The following is a 20,419-nucleotide window of genomic DNA, read 5'->3' on the forward strand; positions in this document are numbered from 1 at the left end:
CAGCGTACTGTAGATGAGGGAATGCAAAAAGAGAAGTGGAAACAATGTGGCTCAAATTAGAAAGAATCAGATGGACTTGTTGTTGCACTCACACAGCTCACTGTGGTCTATAGTTTCAGTCTATACTACTGATCCCAGGGGTTGCACTGGTCTCAATGCTACGCAGCTTGGCTCTGTAGAAACACCTCCCATCTAAAATGCATAAGTGGGAATACCGTAGAACCACTGAACCACTGTACTGTTAACTGTGGACACACCTGCACACCAATTGTCAGCTGTTACATGTTAGATGGCAGATGATTGTATTAGGCAATAATTATATATAACAGAGTGTAAATGTATCTTAAGATTTTGAACTTGTTTTTTTAAACGTAGGTTTGTGCCTTTAGACCGTGATAAGCCTTCAGTGTGCCGTTGCCAAATTTCTGTTGTTATTTTATTGTTTTTTACAGCACAGTGTCACTGAAAATAGCCTGTTGTACTTAACTGTCTCCTTGTTAGCATATGTTACAGGTATTGACAATACAGATATTTCTTTGTGCTATTTTTGTGAACAAATTAATTAGTATGCATCTCTCTGTATAGGGCATTTTCAGATGTTTGATATGCACTTTTAGAAAAATTCTTGTCTTTTCTGATCAGAAAATAGCATCCAAAGATGGTAATAATTCTATTTTCGCAGCAACATCAAGCTTAACCGGAGTTGGCTTTCACATTTGTAAGAACTTCTAGATGACAGCTTTGCAGCTATGATTTGTAAATTAAATAAAAGACTGACATGCAAGTCGTGATTGCTGTATTCTGAAGGATATCTGTATAGTGTATAAGTGTCAGGAATGCTGTCTCCAAACGGATCCCAAAATCCAATATTCAAACCAGTAAATGAACTCTCGCTGAAATGCATTTATTTGTAAATTGTGAGAGAAACTATAGATCTATTTTGGTTTGTCTGACTTTGCGAAGTCAGCAATAACACAATAAATAAAGACAATGTCATTGTTACACAAAAATCTTTTCCTACAGCACAAAAAAAAGTCACAGTTTACAAAAGTTGTCGAAAATAAGGCCCACGATCAGAGGCACGTACGTTTGGACACATTCACTGTCTGAACACAATTTCAATACTGTCATTTAGCTACTGCAGATTACATTTGTCGTGTGAATTACACTTTTAAAAACGGCAGAAGGCAAAATTAAATTAAACCAAAAGTTGAACGTTATTTTACACTTTAAAAGACAGTGACCGACGTCCGCTGGATCCCCATTTATAGTAAAATATAATAGTGTCATGTGGTGATTACACTTCCTCTCCTGTTTGTATCTTCTGCGGAAGTTTTTTCAGTCTGTAAAAATTAATTTACTTTGGAAGATCCATCTTCAACAGTATTTGCAGTGTCCGTAATAAGGCCCACACAGAGAGAACCCACTCAAAAAATGTCCTTTCAAAAGTCCAGGCTCCACATGTTCAAGTCCAGTCCGTGGATGAGCGAATGTCCCAGCCTCATCTAAACTTAAGGTAGGCTGGTATTGAGTAGTTGAAGAGCAGGAAGTCCATGCGATAGAGGTTGTACAGCTTCTTCTGGTAGAAGGGGCTGATGTTGTGGAAGAACTGGGCCGCCATGTCTCCGGTAGTCCTGGTGCTCTTGGACGAGGTGGGGAAGCTGACCTGGTCCTCCACCCCAGCCAGCTGTAGCACGTAGCGGGAGTCCTGCTCCAGCGTCTCGTATTTACCCACCACGTTGTAGTGGATGAGGCAGGGGTGGCACAGCGAGTGCACCCGCTCCCAGTGCTCGTTGAAGGGCTCCTCGCGCTGGGTCGCCGGGTCCACGAGGTAATACACAAACTCCTCGAAGGAGACGTCGCTCCCTCTCTCCAGGGCTTCAGGCTGTGGGTCCTGCCTGTGCCGCTGCACAATCTTCGTGCCGTATCGTTTATGAAAGGCGGTGTTGTAGCTCCGTGTGAATTTGTTGCGGTATGCAGACACCAGCCGCTCGAAGGGCTCACGCACAAAGACGAACTTCAGGTAGGAGCGCAGGCGCTGGTTGATCTGTGAGGTGGAGTACTCCGACAGGGTGCGCAGGTTCCCTGGGATGTGTGCCTCGTTGGCGGGGATCGCCAGTGGGTCTCGGAGGGACCCGGCGACACCCGTCAGAACCATGAGCACCCGCTTCCAGTTGGTGCAGGCCACTTTGGGCACGTAGCAGTACAGCAAGCCGTGCTGGTCGTCCACCATGACGTGCTTCAGGTCCTCGGGGATGAGGACTCTGCGTTTGCGGGTGTAGGAGCGGCAAGCTTCTTCCAACACCTCCCGTCGGCCCTGATGGATCGCCTGCACTGCTGACTCCACCTACAGGGAAAAGGAAAATAAGTATTAAACAGGAAGTTCTAATTATCAGTAAGAAAACCTGAATCATTGGTCTATTTTTAAAAAGAAAAATTCCTCAAACTTGCATAATTCTAAATGCCCTCGGTTTACAAAAATAAGTCTTATTGCATAATATAAGACTATGAGAAGATGACCCTGCTTCTCCTTTATAAAAACACGTGGCATACATTAACCGCAATGCAACTGAACCGCTGACATCAATTGAGGCCATCTATCTGACTTCACACAGCTCCCTCCGGAGACACTAAGGGCTTTTAACAACTTTTATTTTGCATATGCAGTAGTACTCTGCAAGACGTGTAGACAGACTTTGATCAAACTCTGTGGAATTTAAGCATTTGCGACAAGAGAAAAGCTCATGTAATTTAAGTCAGCCTTTAAAAGTAGATCAGATACGCTGCACATTGCCAAGAACCTGAGTAATTATATTTACAGATACTTTTCCTATGGAGGTCTTAGTCGCGGTCCATCCCACTGCCTCGATAAAATCACGGGTCAGCCAGTTCAGCTCAGCCTCCTCATGGCACAAACGCCTTATTTACTTCTTTCATTTACCCAGCCTGGCTCACCACTGCAGCGGTCGGAGCCCCGAGTCTCTCGGTTTGACTCTGTGCCTGACACTATGTGTGGCACTGTGTTTACTGGCAGACTTTATCATCAAGGATACGCCGGGACTGGCCAAAGACCGTAGCGCCAACATTGACCCCTCTCGCAAGCAGCCGGTTGTGTACTCTGTGTTCTCTCTCTATAACCCTCTCTGACTTTAATCCCTTCATGTGAGCAATATGCAGGATTCAGTGCGTTTCTTTCCCCGAGGATATCGAAATAGCATCCAGGATGCACCGCAAGGCAAAAGAGAATGCCAAAGTCTTCTTGGGAATGTTGAGCACATGCACATGCGTCAAATGTAGCGAAAAGCTGAACCATAATTCACTCGGGGGAAGAAAAAAGCAGAGTAAAGAAGAAGAATAAAAAATAAGGTAGAATGTTTTATCCTATGATTTCTAATTAGATTAAAGAGCACTCAAAACATTAAAGTGTTTGGCTGTGAAAAGGTGGCAGTTTTATTGGATTGGTTTGGATTTGGTTCATTGTCCCCGTTCTCACCAACACTGTTTTTAGCTGCAGCAGCTGGCAGCTGTAATAAGTCCACTGTTCACTACCAGCACAGCACCAAACGGCACACACGAGCTAGTGAACATAGTGGAGCATTTAGCAGCTGAAGAGCCAAATACTATATTCTAAGGAGAAAAAGCTAAAAGAACAGCGGATGTTGGACTTAATTCCATCAGGTGGCCAGCAACATGACTCCAAATAATGAATGCTGATGCTGCTTCCTGTTGTTTGCTGACATAACCAATAGGATTATGCGGTGATAACATCAGTCAGGCTTGTTTGTTTACCTACAGCCTGTTCCACTGTCCCAAAGTAGCCCAAAATAAATAAATACAGCTTAAAATTCAGTGAAGCAACTGAGATGCGAGATTGGAATCTGAAGGGAAACATATTGAGTTTTCTTTCTTTTTCTTTAATGAAACACAATATGTTATATTTAGTTTGGGATCTTTTTATTATTCTTTTCATTAATTAAAAACCACTGATGTGACCCGTGGCCCACAGATTTAATCAATAACACAGCATTGGAGCTGAATTCATTTTGTTCACTAAATCATTTGCTGCACATCAGAGACATGCATTGCGCGTTTAAGTAGAAAGTAACAGAGAAAATAAAAAGTAAATGATGGCTGCTGGAGCGGGTTTGTGTTCTGGTGTGGAACACCCTCCTTCTCCTCCCCTCCTCCTCTTCTCCCTCCTCCCAAGGAGATTTAACCAGGAGCAGCTGTTGCCGAGCCCTGCAGCACTGCTGCGCTCCGTGGGCTTACAGATGATGGGATAAAGTGACTAGTTAGAGCCCCACCCAGGGGCGTTTGTCGGGGTGGGGGTGGGGGGAACATCTCTGAAACCTTTCATTTTCAAAAGCCAACAGTCTTTTTGTGCAGACAAGAAAGATAACTCAACACATTTGTTGACGTTAAGGAGTAACAAATGTGCGATTATCATCTGCTGTCCCGTTTTCCCGTTTTCTGCCAACTCATGGCAGATGTGCATGTACAGTATGAACACGATGGCGGATGATCGGACTTGTAAAGGGGTCATGGGACTTGTTTCAAGTCTTGCTCAACAGTAGTGGTGTATGAAATCTCTGCTTTTCTCAGAACTTTCACACCCAGTAAAAATGTCACCCTGTGCTGTACAAGAGGAGCAATTAGACCAATAAAGCCTCCTTTCAACATTCCTGCCTCTCCAGTCAGATTGCTTTTTCTCTACTTTAGTAATCTGCCAACACACCCAATGTACCATCTTTTTTTGGGAAAAACAACCCGATCCACTCCTTACAGATATTGGACGTACTACCGGGACATCCCTCTTGTAGCCGACACAAACTTACACAGCATGCCGTGCGCTACAATACTGAAGTACTGTGTCAAACAATTAAATATTCCCTAATAAATGTCAGCGGCGTAATTCAACAAAGATGGCTTTTTTTTCCTTCCGCCCGATGAATCAGTGCAACTATACTTGACGATTTTATATATCACAAAGATGAAGACATCACACAGATTAGGGACGGTTTGTGTATCCGACGCTTGGTTACCCACACTGGGTTCATAAGGGCTGGTGATTGGATTTAAGATGCTGATGGCTGAGAGTCTTCCACTTACATGTCGCTGTTTACTCCTACTCGGGTTCATGCACGGAGGCTGAGCTCATCCCACACACAGTGACCCGGGCTGACATGTTTAGCTTAATTAAAAGAGAAGACTAGAAAGTCGTTTTGCTGGCATAATAAAACACAAGGCGGACCTGCATTGCCATGCTGTTACCCGACAAGAGAATCTTTGCAGTATACTGCATCTTTTTTATTTATTTAAACGAGTGCTAACGTTAGCTTAACACAAACCATGAACAGTACGCTGACAAATATTGAAAACAACTTACCCCAAAAAGTCTTTTATAAATTGGGGGGGTGGGGGGCACCAGAGTCATTAACATATATCTATGGGAACCGCAATTTTGTGCCAATCCATCGAGTACATGTTGAGATATTTCACTTAGATACGTGTATATATATATATATATATATATATATATATATATATATATATATATATATATATATATATATATATATATGAAACTTTGAATCAAAGTTTATTCATATGGCCCCAGCTTCCTTCAGCAGTAGCATGTTACACCTGCACACAATATCACACATTTTTGCAACACAGTTACTGTTTGTCTCAGGCAGATCTTAAAATGAGATCCGCACTACGCCGTAGTTTTAGAGCACAGAAAACGTAGGAGTTTGGAAACGTTCCCGAGGTTACGTCCAGGTGTGGACGGGCGTAAACGGAGAAGTTTAGAAAACGTCCCCACCGTAAGTTGTTGAATATTTACTGGGGATGTAAATACAGAATTTAAAATGGTGAAATTGCCAATGCAATTAATTGAATCGCAGCAATTGGTTGATTTGCTTGAGGGAACGTAGAGCTATGTGCAAAGTAGAATTTTCTTCTCAATAGGGATGCCGCTGTGAGGAAATATTCCCACCGGTTATGTTTTATGGTGTATTTGACTATAACTCATGCTGTATTGAAGAAGACTCTAAACTAAAGGTTGAGACCATAAACTCATGTTTACAATGTTTACTGAGGGAATATATTTTCTCATAGACTTCTATACAATCTGACTTCTTTTTGCAACCAGAGGAGTCGCCCCCTGCTGGTCAGTAGAGACGCCCGAGTTCACTACTTGATTGGGGTCTTAGCAGTCACGATGTGTCCTTCCCAGATTCTTCAGGGAATGCCCCCCCTATCATGTGACCATGAAGAAAACAAACAGCCAGCTGACCACCTTACACTCATGTGCTACTCTGAGCAACAGTTCGACCTCGTCGTCGGCCCAAGCAAAAAAAATCTTTTTAGAAAAGCTGCTTCCTGTTGACATTGCCATGCGCATTTCCCAGTGTACGTAAACGGTCATGTGATGTGCTTTCTTAAAGGTTGCCGTGTGGACGGAGATCATTTGGAAAGGCTTGCTGGTGGTTACCGCTGTCTGCCAGTTATTGTTTGGGCCTTTCCAGGCTCTGTCCTAACGTACAACGCACACCAGAAATCAGGATAATACATTTTCCATCCATCATTACCTTTGGCAACAGTGCCCGTCTGAATTGATCCATCAGAGCTCGATTTGAGTTTATCCTTCTAAAATATGCATGAGTGAGCCATGAGAAAATGCGTTTGAATACAACTTTACAGAATGGCTTCAGTCCCATGCTTAGTGAGGAGTTGTTCTGCAGACTGTGTGTGGTGAGAGAGGACTGACCTGGTCGCCATCATAGAGCGTCTGAAGAGGGCTCCTCCGCGACTTCTGCCCACTGCTTCTTTCGCCGACCGGCTCCGAGGCTGAGGAACCAGAACACATCGGTCATGAAATCGGACGGAAAGAGCTTCCAAAAAAAAGAATTCTCGCGTTAAGGCAACAATCACAATGAACATAGTGAAATGGCCCATAATAGTACGACAGGGAAATGAATAAAAATACAAATAAGCACTAACCAACTCCATTGACTATCAAACTAAATATTGTTCTTTTGGGATGAAAAGCAAATGAAGGAAAATACTTGAGTCTTGTTACAGTGATGCTTTACCTAAAGTCTATATAGAATATGTAACAGCCACTGTAGGTTTGACACATTAATAATGTGAAGAATTTGATATGATTCTTTCTTCTTCCACATTCAACGCAGGTCATATTTCTAATCAGAGTAAGACAAATCTGAAATTCAACCTCTGTTCTTTGTGAAGGATCACATCCACCTATTGAGTCTATTGGCAGCAGAGATTGCGTGGTGCACCACTTTGATATTAGAAAAGAGTCAATACAAAACAGTAGAAACACAAGAGAGCCATCTGCAGTAACACCGAGAATAAAACATTCATCGTGGGAACAATAACGAGAATATTATTGGTTTGTATTGGATGTAGTGGAGACAGAATGTGACATGACCTCTCCTAAAGGTTGGCATTGACCAACCGTTTTTTAGATTGCTTTCCATGTCCAATTCTCTGGATCGATTTTATATTGAAAAGAGTTAGAAGATCAATATGACTCATTTCTCATCTACATTAAATATGGAGGAGATAGTTAGCTTAGCTCAAAGCCTGAAAACATGGGTGAGCTCGCTGACCAAAGGAAACAAATTGCCTGCCAGCACCTCCAAAGCTCACTAGTTATCACAAACATGTATTTGACGTGTTTGGCTTCCAATAAGCTAAGTTAAGCATGAACCAGCTCACGGCTATGTGTTGCATCGTATATTGAGGGGTCAGACACAGGAGGGGTGGCAATCTTTTGATCTGGCTCTTGACAGGAAAGTGAAAACCCGCTTTCCCCCCAACAATGCAGAAGTAGTCTTCTTACAAATGCCTTGTTCAAAGTCAGCCCCTGCCAGTGGTTTCATAACTTCATTAAAACAATACTTTTCAAAATCATAAAGACACTTGTTCAGGAAATTGCCAAAATCTGTTGCTGCAATTTACGATACACTGCATATGACTAGTTTTTCTGGAGAAAAATAAAGCAGTACACCCCGAGCCGATCCCCAATCAGCACGCCTCTTGAACGGACAACATATTTGGTTCCGTGCCTGAGGCAAAATTCATAGACGGTAAACGCACACAAGTCCCAGAGCACGCCTTGCCAATAAATACACAGTACAATTGAAGAGACATCTGCAAGAAGCAGCCCTGAAGCAATGTTGAAAATATGCTGATTTCACAGATCTTGTGACGGTCATTCTGCAGTGTCATCATTCAGACTAATGTAAAAGTCCCATTAACATCAGAATGTTTTCAACGCTTTCAAGTAGCCTCATTAAATAATCCATATCCACGCTGCACTTTAATGCAGACAGTTCCAAAATTGCTGAGGCAGCAGTGACATTTGTCATCTGTATGCAACTGAATTTACAAGTACGTGGAACTTAATGCTAATCAGTGGCATTCATTCAGGGGCCCATTAACGGCACGAGAGTGATGTCACAATATTGAGCCTACAGCTGTGTGTGTGTGTGTGTGTCTGCCTGCCTCTTTCCACACTGAGGTGGGATCGGCCAGTCATGTGTGCCAAGCAGCTTATGAGCTGTAAACCCACTGACACACTCTCGCCGTAGACAGCCATTGAAACATGTGCAGTATTGAATGTGTAGTTCAAGACCAAATTACAGAGGAATATATGAGTATATGACGGATACAAAGTAGATCTTATGAGTGAAATTCCGCGCTGAGTTAGAGCCAACTGCTTTGTATCCATCACAGTGGACAACTTTGTGTAGCGTTATAGGAAACTCCAACAGCTAAATTAAACCGTGTTTCTTTAGTTCACTGAGTGTGGTGACGTCGTGTCTATATACCAGGCGGCAACTTCCGGTTCTGCAGAGGGAAGCCAATGAGGAAGTTACTTAAAACGTGAAGTATCTCTACTGACCAGCAGGGAGCGACTCCTCTGGTTGCAAAAAGAAGTCAGATTGTATAGAAGTCTATGAGAAAATATATTCCCTCAGTAAACATTGTAAACATGAGTTTATGTCTCAACCTTTAGTTTAGAGTCTTCTTCAATACAGCATGAGTTATAGTCAAATAGACCATAAAACATAACCGGTGGGAATATTTCCTCACAGCGGCATCCCTATTGAGAAGAAAGTTCTACTTTGCACATAGATCTACGTTCCCTGAAGCAAATCAACCAATTGCTGCGATTCAATTAATTGCATTGGCAATTTCACCATTTTAAATTCTGTATTTACATCCCCAGTAAATATTCAACAATTTATGGTGGGGATGTATTTCCTGCTCTACGAAGCACAATACATCCTGCGAAATAGAACTCAGACGGCCTGAAATCTCCTCTCGTTAACAATAGTTTTGCCCAAATAAAAAAACAGTAGCACACTGCTTCATTGGCACGTTCTTTCTGAACACATTACCACTTCCTCGAGGGAAACTACCATTGATTCAGGAAAGCCCTTCCAACAGGACCATCGCTTCTGCCCCTCTCAAATGAAACGCCAGTCAGCAGAGGGAGCGTCTGACATTACTTTGGAACTGACAAATACCTGGCAACAAGCCACAACAAGCTGAGATGGCATTTTGGCCGGGCTGAAAGAGTGCATTGTGTGTCGTCACTCCCCCTGCTCATGTGGCATTACTCTGCAAGAGAGGAAATGTTAAATCCCCAATTTTCTTATTAAGTAGATAATAATGATCCAGATGGATATCGGGTTGAAGCAGGGAACGGGACAGTGTGCATTGTGAAGAAGTTGGAGGGGAAAAAGGTGGGCCTGTATTTTTGGACGCTTGAAGAAGAAATTAAGTGCCTCCACAAGTGAAGGAAAATGCTTTTGTAGGCATCTTCCCAAGCCGCGAGCTCAAATCGTGTGATATTCCAACCAAACACTGTCTCAGCTGTTCGCTCGAATTCCTCCACTGAGGAGATTCACCTACATCACCTACGGCCTATTCAAAGGAAGGAGTAGTCCTGTTGGTTTAACCCCGTCTAGACCCAAAACCCTGCAGCATTCCTCCTGGTTCGCACAGAACCGAGGGCTTCGGAAATGCAAAATATAGAAAGACCGATGTGTGTTCCTCCTGTCCGGGCAATAAACGGAGCTCTGTGTTCAGGTCCCACTGGGGAAAACTCCCCCCCTCCTCCTTGGCCTCTCCTGCCAAAGAGCAGCTTTACTGAGAGACACACTGTACAAGAGGAAAGCCTGATCCTTTAAGGCCGCAAATGTGTGTGTAAGGGGTGTAAAGGCGTGTGGGTGGTGTTGTGTCCGTTTTTTTGACTCATAGATGAACGCAAGCAAGATGTGAGATGCAAGTCTTCCTGATGTTGTTCAGATCCAATGGGAATGTTAGTTGACCTATTTTCGTATTCAGTTGCACGTTCCGGCACACCTGCAAATCAAAAAGTTGCAAAAATCTCTCCGCAAACGAACACAGCTATGATGAAAAAAAGAAAAGCTGACATGTGCAGCTGTGCGATAACCAGAAGCGGTCTCCTCTGGATCCTTTCCCATGTTTAAATAATTAACTGGAAAGTTGAATGCATGCCAAACTCTGCTCCACTCTGTCAAGTGCCCGACGTGTGGCATGAATACCTGTCCGTCTTTGGAGGTTGCCATTTGTGTTCACTGAAAACCAGGGTTTTGCATAATCTGAATAAAAACAGAGGCCTCTTTACCGCTTGACAAAAAAAACAAAAACAAACATCTGGCTTTTGTCTTTAGTGAGAACGCTTACAACTGGCATTCATTGCCCGGCACAAATGACTCCGCAGTAGTCACGGGTATTTATCGGCTCCAGCTCTCATCAGCAGTGATGGGAACATGACACTTGGCTGGTCACACTTATTTATCGGCCCCTATTCTGCTGCAATGCTATGCGACCTGCACTGGGGATTTTAACAAACCCAGAGACCTCAAGTCTTTCCACTGTTCCAATAATCACCAAGTCCGGTTTGAGGGTTTGAAAGAGAGAATGGATAAATAATAGACATTAAAAGACATTCAAATGTTTACTGTTTACTGGCTCTGCTTCCGTTCCCACCCCGGACCAACCGTGACATAACAGGAAGAAGAAAAAAAAAGAAAAAACAGAAAGGCCACTGATGTGGGATTATATCTCTTAAATACTGTATGTTTTTCCTGTGTTTAAAAAACATTCATACACGCACGTATTTTGGTTACTCCAAGGAGGTCACCAAGGAGGTCAACCCATCACTGCTAACTTTGTAGTCACTCACATTTAAATTGCTGTCATTAGCTCGAGTTGCTGCATCACGTATTGGTGGCCTTTAGTGAACGAGTGAAACCACATGGAAGGGTGCATTGCTCTTTTTCAAATCTCATAATGTATCAGCACTGATTTTATCATAAAGTGTGAGATACTGGGGACTTCCAACTCTCCTAAATCAGAATTACCACAAGGAGGCTGATGTTAACTGTGGTTTTTAGAGAGAAGCCACAGCTGCCTTTGTACTAAAGGAATGCCATTAGTTTTGCAGGTATTTGGTCATAAACCAACTACTATGAATGAAGCCCATCATTGACTGGATAATTGAATACTCTGACCTCATGGTGGCAATCAGAAGAGTTAGAGGATCACCAAAGTCATTTGGATTCCTCCTCTGGGGAACTTGACTGGCTGTATCTATATTTCATGGCAATACATCCGATATTTGTCAAGACACACTTCAGTCTGGATCCGAGTGGTGGATCGACTGTCTGCTGTGAACCACGGAGCGGCCCACAAACTTCAGTAGAGTAGAGTTACTTATTGAGCAATGTCAACAGTGAAAGAACGAAAGGATTTTGGCTATGAAAGCAGATGGTGTCCGTTAAAAACAAAAAACATACACAAAAAAACCCTGCAGGGGTACTTGGTGAATTCATCCGTTCCCCACAGCTCTGTGTCATACATATGCAGCTGGCTGCAGGAGAATGGGTTGGATGGGCCATCCTGACACGTTAGATAACCGCCCGCCAGGATGGCTGAGGATCTGACAGCAGTTTGGACACTGGACGGGTTTCAACTGGCGACGACAGCATTCGAAAATTAGGTCACACGGTACCTTTGTGGACATTTCGTCTGTTTTTAATTGGAACAAAGTCCCGTCAACAAGTCTTCATGAGACTTCAGGGATAGGGGACTGATGCCATGCATCAAATTACTTCCTAAGAGGCCCTGGAGCTAATCTGGTTAGTGCACTGCAGGTGCTCCAACGAAGCTGGAGTGCTGATTTTTAAGACTCGTTTAAGGCTTCGAGTCAGGCCCAGACAAGTAAAGGTATGGGGTATGTGGGTACCTCTCCAGTACAGTAGCTCCAAGAACCAAGCGATTCTGCTTGTAATTATACAGCAAAGAACTAGCTGCCAGATAACCATCAACTCACATCTGTGTTTGTGAATGTTACTGGCAACATGTACAGTGGTTCCTGGTTTTTTTTATTCCCCAGGAACCACTGTACATGTTGCCAGTAACATTCACACAGGAGACGATCCTGACAATGCAGTAAAACCACCACATTCCAGACCCACGCTGCCTCCTCGGTCCTTGTGTCTGAGTAAACTTTATAGAGCTGCCCTCGTGGATAAGACCCACACACACACACACACACACACACACACACACACACACACACACAAAACACACACACACACACACACACACACACACACACACACACACACACACACACACACACATCTTGATGAGTCCAGTCTTCAGGGACAAACGATGAGTCAACAATCCTTGTAATTCTCAAAGAGCTACAAAAATATGTAAGGCGCATCCCTCTGTAAAAATCAAGATAATGACTGTATTGACAACAAGGGAAATTATGTGAGACCAACGGGACGATTTTACACTGGAGGGGTAAAAAAAAACACTGGTTAAAGAGGTGTTTTTTTTGCATTGTGGGAGGCACCGCATGTTCTGTAAAAGTTATATTTCCATTCTCGGGGTCCATGACAGTGCAGCATACACGACATGTACAGTAAACCCACTTTGCAACTATGCAATTATCCCAAATTTAGCTTTGCACTGCAAAAGCCTGTGTGCAAAAAGAGTACCAATTAAAAGAAAGAAAAAAAAAAGACTGCAAATCTACAACTGAAAATGGACCCTTTTATATGAGGGTGGACCAGTGTTACATTTTACCTCAGGGTTTAAACAATGAAGAAGGATTTTTGCAACAAGACTGTGAGAAAATACGAGGACTTGCAATTACTTTGCTCATCTGGAACTAATCCTGCTGTGATACAATGCCAACCTTTTGTAAGTCAGTTTCTTTCATTATTTGTATTTATTTTATTTCTATTAATGTATTTATTTCTATTATATATTATGTGTATATATATTTTCTATTCTATGTTTCTATTCTGTAGGAAAGGTATGGGTTTGCTGTACGCAGATGTATGTATCTCTGTATGTTTATATACATATATGTATATGTGCATGTACAGTATGTGTAGGTGTATGTTTAGATATGTACTCGCTACAAGCTAAACTATTATTAAAGCTAATATTGTTATCACGTGCCTTGTTTTTTTCAAGGTCTATTTTGTTAGAAATGTTTTTAAAAAAAGAAGACATGACAAATTGACAGTGTTACTCTGACCTGGCGGCGCATTCCTTGGTTATGTGGCGCTCGCTTGCAGCTTTATATAGTCGTCGAACAAACAATACGACCTTTAGCCCAGAAGAAGCGAGCGAGGGGAGGTGGAGGCATTCTAAATGCAAATATGGACAGAGCGGCTGCATATATCTGAAACTAATTTAAACTGATTTAAAGCTGACGGGCAGCTTTAATGGCTGAAACATGAGACACGTTCGAGCCGCCCAAATCCCAGGGTCAACCTCTTAAACGCTAAATAATCACCTTCAGATGTTTCATCAGTCACTTGTTTGGTGCCGATGTACCTGCTTTTATCTACGCATGCGTGTGCACACGACGGCGAACCCCCGTGTCCTCACAGCACAGCCCCTTGTCTCGTCTTTCCTTGGTAGAAAGAAAGTAAAATCCCAGTCCTGATGAGGGCCCGGACATCCAGGAATAGAACACGACTTGGAGGTCAGTTGACACATTAGCTGTGTCGCAGCATCATCCAATTTTTCTAAAAACGCTGCTCTGCTGGATCATAACCTGTGCCACAGTGATCGTAGTGATTCTTGAATTAACTGTCTGATTTATTGGCCACATGGGGGCGACACAAGCCAAAACGCAACATATGACATTACCTTTTCAGCGGGTTATGGAAAATGGCTGGGTTTCGGGCCAACTGGTAAATGTGATGGATCGTCTACACAGAAGGCGTTTCCATTTCCACGTTCCACGCACTTACGATGGAACAGATACACTTTTTTATGAGAATCAATTCCAGCTGTCTGCCCAGGCCTGCGTAACGGCTCGTACTCGGCACTATATGCATGTAAATGCAACCCGGTAACTGCAGTGGTTGTGTGTTGGACTCGGAGCGCTGCCAAAAGCAGGAGACCTACTCTAAATACTGTGAATGGATCCCGTGTGGACGCAGACGGAGGACTACCTTTATTGATCTGTTCCGCTAAAGTGCCGCCTGCACTACACCGTCTGTGTCTGTGTCCAATACTCAGTCTGCTTTTTAGCTCCGTCTTGGTCTCCAGTCACTCCTGCAGGAAATACAGGGCTCGACAGTAAGGGATGCCAGATTGCCATTGGCTACCATTTTTTTTTTTTAAATTGGCAACCAATTCTTGGCCTTTGGTTGCCATCAGTGGCAACCAAAGACGTTTTCATTATTAAGCTGAATTACTCAAGGGTGACTAAAAATGGAAACCATAATTTCAGTTTCAGTTACAAAAATGCTGGTGCCTGATTGCCAGCCTATCAAACCACTTTTAAAAGTTAGTGTTGAAGCCCAAAAATCCAGCTCTTTAGCTGCTGAATGCTAAATTCACCAGTTAGTTTTGCTATAAACAATGCCATGCCAGCAGTGAGAACTGTAGAGAGTACTGACCAGCAGGGGGCGACTCCTCTGGCTGCAAAAAGAAGTATATGAGAAAATGACCCTACTTCTCTCTTGATTTATTCCCTCAGTAAGTCAATGGCCACAACTTGTGAACTCGGATATTGCAGGAAATGTTCACTTACGAGGTTGTTAATACCACAAGAGGTTCATCGACTCTGTCGGTGAACGTGACACTATTCTAAAGGCTCCACTTGACTCGTCTTAGCCGGAGAAGCACAGGTGCGACTAATGACGTTAACGATGGGCTCTGTTGAAATGTCTATTTAAACGCAATTTAACTGCATCTGTGTGTTTTTCCCGCTATTACATGTAAATATTCCCTTTAAAAAAGGTATTTTCTTATGGACAACAATGAATGGCCAAAATAAAAACAGCCCAGGTACAACAGAGTTTAAATAAAGGAATGTTAAATTGTGAATCAGAGAGACAGTGGTGTGTTTAAGGACCATTAAAAACAGAGGAGGACAATAAAAAAAAGGGAGGCACATCGAATCAGTGAAGCATCAGCACAAAAAACAAAACCTGGAATGCATCGAGCACGATGGACTGAGGAACAGTGCCCGACCATATTTAACGTTGAACGCTTTCCACATCCCCCAAACTTTACTTCTGTGGCGTAACAGCACATTTCAAGCAATGATGGGATGGAATCTGCCTCCACGTGAGGCTGGTCTTTCATAGATTCATAATAGCTCGAAACAGTCCTCACCCCTGCTCGTACATCACACGTAAATATCCAGCACTGACTGATCTCTCTTTAAAAAAAAAGAAAAATCTGCTCAACACAGTATGGGGCTATATGAGCTTTTTTCTTTTTTGGCCCATGATATAGCTTGGCATGTCTGAATGAGGCCATTGTGTGTGGCAGAGAGAGGGACCCTGGAAGAGGTTGGAAACAGATCCCAGCGAGGGCCGACCCGGCTCCCGCTGCCAGCCAGCTGCGACCTCTCCAAGCCTTTCTCCACATAGCACAGGAAACACTTCACTAATCGCTTTGCTGATGAAACGGTTCCCCCACTGAGATCTGTGGATCTCCAGCGCACCCGGGTGAGAGGGTGGGAAGTAGGGAACGCGATTGGAGGGGAGGGAGGACATACTGTACTGGGACTCAACAGAGACTCAGAGACACAGGGATCCCTTGATTGATGGTGTGAATGGCTTCAAATGAAGCAGTTCTCACACTTCCTCCATTCAAGCCCATTGGGGTCTGATTATTGACGAACGGTGCATGGCACAAATACAAATATGATATATATAAAATGGAATGACACTTATTTCTAATGGCCAATGCAATGCAATACATCTTTTTGATCAAATATTTGTATACGTTTAGATTGGCTGGGATATGTCTAATGTCCATTTTTTCATGCATATGTTTCTACATCCTGAAATAGATCTCAGCAATTAGAGTTCAGCTGCGAGTGGATGTGAAAACTTAGACCTCAGGACTTATTGGAGGAGGTGGTGATACAATAACTGTACTGTTTGACATTCTTGACTGTATTTCTGGTGGAGGTCTTTCCTTCTCCATGCCTCCCGCTGTTGGCATGTTGTGTTGTTTCATGTCAGAAGAAGAAAGACAGTTGCTACAGCGTAAGGTCCGTTACATGAATAGAAGAAAGTCCACTGCTCACCTGGCTTCAGGCTGCTGTTAAAGTAGAGGAGGACCATAATGAAACACCCCAGACACAAGGCGAAACCCACCCGGGTGACTTTGGGTTTCCTCATCTTGACTCTGGGGGAACGACCGACGAGCAGAGCCAAATCCTGCCAGGGTTCATGCGAGAAATAAGCAGGTTTTGCGTGAGTGCTCTGGCTCTGGCGGCGGCGTCGTCTACTTTATCACCGATAAGAGCATCGATCCGGCTCGCTGACCATTCCCGCTCCGTATCCCCCTGTACATCCTCGGTTGTCCAGCCTGGAAGTCTCAGCGAAGGGGAGAAAATAAGCGAGCCACGCTGCAGGACTCCGCCGGTCTGCCGTTTTTGTATATATATATATATATATATTTTTTTTTTTCATATATATATATTTTTACAACGTGTGCCGGTGCGGAGAAGCTGGAACAGGCTGCATATGCTGTCAGTGTAGTCTGAGCAGAGGCCGCCGGTCTGTTTGTGTAGGGGGGGGGGGGGGGGGGGGGCTGATTTGTTAACCCCTTCCTCCCCAAACACTACTTACAGCCTTGCTGCAAAGAGTCACGATTCAACAAGAGAGAAATCCGGCTGGACCTTTCAAGGTAAAACTCGTATAGGGTTATACATTATCATCAACCTTGTATAAAAAACGTTTTTATATATATATTTTCGTTTTTATACAAGTATTATATGCTTATAGGTTTTTATATAAAGTGAATATATAATTTTGATGAGCAAAAAAATAAGCTTTAGTTTATATATATAATATATATATATATATATATATATATATATATATATATATATATATATATATATATATATATATATATAATTTTGACAAGGAAGAACACATCTTCACTTCAATCCTCCTTGTGGAGTGCATGTGTAATATATATATATATATATATATATATATATATATATATATGGGTATGCTATGCAGGTATGTATGTGGATGGTTGTGTATAAGCATGTGTTGGTGTAGATGTGCATGTATGTAAAGGTTAGCATTTATACTTGCTATAAGCTAAACTACTGATACTAGTATTACTGTTTTAATTATTTACTATTTATTATGTTTATTTAAATGTCAAGGATTGTTCTGTTGTGTTAAAAATGCAAAATAAAAAGTAAGTTAGTTGGGGGAATGTGTCTACTTTGTCAGTATTTTTATTTTTGCAAGTACACACAAATTCCTGTACATGTTTTGTCTTTTTTTTAGTAGAAACAAAGACAGTGGTAAATATTAAAAGAAAACAGGTAAATCAATGATTATAGTATGACGGGGAAACGGACTTAAAAAAGATGTGTATGCGATGTCCTGCTTTTATTTTGAAAGCTAAATCAAAGGATATCCGTTGCTATTCCGTTCGTCCCTGGTTATCTTTCCACAGATTCAGTGTTGCGAGCAACCACATGTGCTCGTCCAGCATGAGGCAGCCTCTGATGGATGGGGCCGTAGTGAGTCATCTGCTGTGGATTTCTCCTCTCACCTTCCTGACGTCACTTCATTCATCACTTTTAAAGCCAGCTGTTTCAAATTCTAGTCCTGCCCGGTTTAGAGACTGGATCTCCAGCAGACTGATAGCGCAGGGGCCCAGCAGACTGCACTCAAACACAAACAAAAGATAAAAGTCAGGTCACTGTGATCCCAATATAAAGCACCACAACAGAGCTACATGCGGATGGAAATACTGCAGGGATAATTAGAATTTTTAGTATTTTTATATATATTCAGACGTGTTGGGGATTTTTCAAGCCAATGAAGTCATAAATCTGATTACACTCCTACACTACTCCTGGTGTAGTTCAAAGCAACACTCTTTGCCAAGTTATCCGCATCACATTTCTTGCGTCTTGGGCTGAACGTGAAGCCACGGTGACCTGAACGAGTCAAACAAGGATCATACCGGAAATTCTAGTCTGATGGAACTAAATCCCAACCAAAAACCTTCTAATCTCCTGATCCACATTTTAATTTGCATCGTGTCTCAAGCATCAATAAATAAGAAACAAGGAATACTTTTTTTAAAGGAGAAGAGTGAGTCGTAGAAATGTGTTCGACCTCCACAGAGGAGAGCACATGACCGCGGCAAGGCCTCAAAGTTTGACTTTAATCTGACGTGTGATGCGACGGCTCCCCATCCAGGTTTAGCTTATCAGAGCAGAGAGGACTACCTGCAGCGCTGCTTTTGACCTCTGACCTTTCTTTTTTTCTTCCACATTCCTCATGTCCATCTTCCCATGCATCGCAGATCAGATCCCTGAGGGGAGGTGTGAGTCATGAGGTGTCAGCAGCCACGCGACTGATCAAACCCCTCGGCCCGCCGGCCCTGTCAGTGTGGGGTGGAATGATGGGTAACAGGGGTTAAGGCCGTCAGGAGTCAGCACACGCACTCTCTCAGTGGCTGACCAATCGGACAAGCGGTGTCGGGCAGAATCAACGCATCAGGGTCAAAGGTTTGGGCTTGCTGTGGAAAGTTTGAATCTGACCTGAGAGGAACATGATAAAAGAGAAAATGTGAGTCATGTGGTCTGGAAAAGGACAAGACAATTACAAAGCTTTAGAAAGCAGGGTGGCTATTGTTTAATTCTGGGATCCATTAAACCTTGAAACAAATAATGATGTGAAGCATTATTGACTAGATTAATAATTAAAATGTTTGTAAGACAGCCATCATGTCATATATTCCATTCCATCATCTAAACCGCTTATCTTATTTAACCGCGCTGGAGCCGATCCCAGCTGACATTGGGTTCACCTGGACAGGTCACCAGTTTATTACACGGCACATATAGAGACAGAGAACCATGCATTCACGCTCACATTCACACCTACGGGTAATTTAGAGTCCAATTAACCTGAGCTGCATGTCTTTGGACTGTGGGAGGAAGCCGGAGAACCCGGAGGGAACCCACACTGCCACGGCCACAACACCACCATGTAGCACCAAGTTACCATGTCCTCTTCGCCTCTTGCTTCTCTCCTCCTTCCATAAAACCTGCCCTAAAGAGTCCTTATAAACCCATTTTGTGCTGCATGGAGAGGAGGCGGAAAAAAAGAGATTCTAAAATAAGTGAGTGTTCGGAATAAATAGATTAAATTGTAGTTTTAAACTCATTTGATACCAAAGAAAACAGTTGGTGTGGTAACTGGAAAACCACAGAAAGCATTCTTCTGTGGCTGGATACTTCACATTTAGACGAGGTAATGAACTGGGGGAAATTATGGTGTAACGTTTATCATGCTGCAATAAAACCTACTGTTCAGCATGGAGGAAGAAGAAAAAAACAAGAAAAAAAAGAGTCCTCAGTGATTACAGGGCCAGAACAAACCTTTGTGAGACGGTGCTGCCCTCTAGAGGCCACGGGCTGTAACTGACATCAGAGTGTACAAAACGCTATCAGGACAAAGCATCACGTGAAGCAGATTACAGGGAGCTAAAGATTACTTAACATCGGCCACACGTGGAATATAAATCATGATACCTTCTGGGGGATTTGGCTTTTGTTAAATGAACCCAGTGTACAATCTTTACTTGTTCAAGCTTTCCATGTCTTTATACAAGGTCCAAACCTTGTTCCCAATGCCACACAGCGCGTCATAATAATAATAAAGTGTTTTAATTACTTCAGAGGACATAGAAAAAACATAGTTTTTGCTATATTTAAATTATTAATTTAAGCAACAATGTTTGAGGTAATTAAGCTTAATGGATCCCATAATTTCAGATTAAAAAAAGAGATAATCTTCTATTCATC

At 42.7% G+C, this 20,419-nt stretch overlaps 1 protein-coding gene across 1 annotated transcript; it reads right to left on the minus strand.

Moving 5' to 3' along the window:
- Positions 1 to 1,501: 1,501 nt before the first annotated feature.
- LOC306737319 (carbohydrate sulfotransferase 11-like) lies at positions 1,502 to 16,745 on the minus strand (the record flags this gene model as incomplete). The annotated part of the gene is made up of 3 exons (XM_079219038.1): positions 1,502 to 2,347; positions 6,773 to 6,852; positions 16,652 to 16,745. The coding sequence occupies 3 exons, from the start codon at positions 16,743 to 16,745 to the stop codon at positions 1,502 to 1,504; spliced, it is 1,020 nt and encodes a 339-aa protein (XP_079075164.1).
- Between the last annotated feature and the right edge of the window lie 3,674 nt (positions 16,746 to 20,419).

The sequence above is a fragment of the Taurulus bubalis genome (genome assembly GCF_910589615.1).
Source record: "Taurulus bubalis genome assembly, chromosome: 5".
In the NCBI taxonomy this organism is placed as follows: domain Eukaryota; kingdom Metazoa; phylum Chordata; class Actinopteri; order Perciformes; family Cottidae; genus Taurulus; species Taurulus bubalis.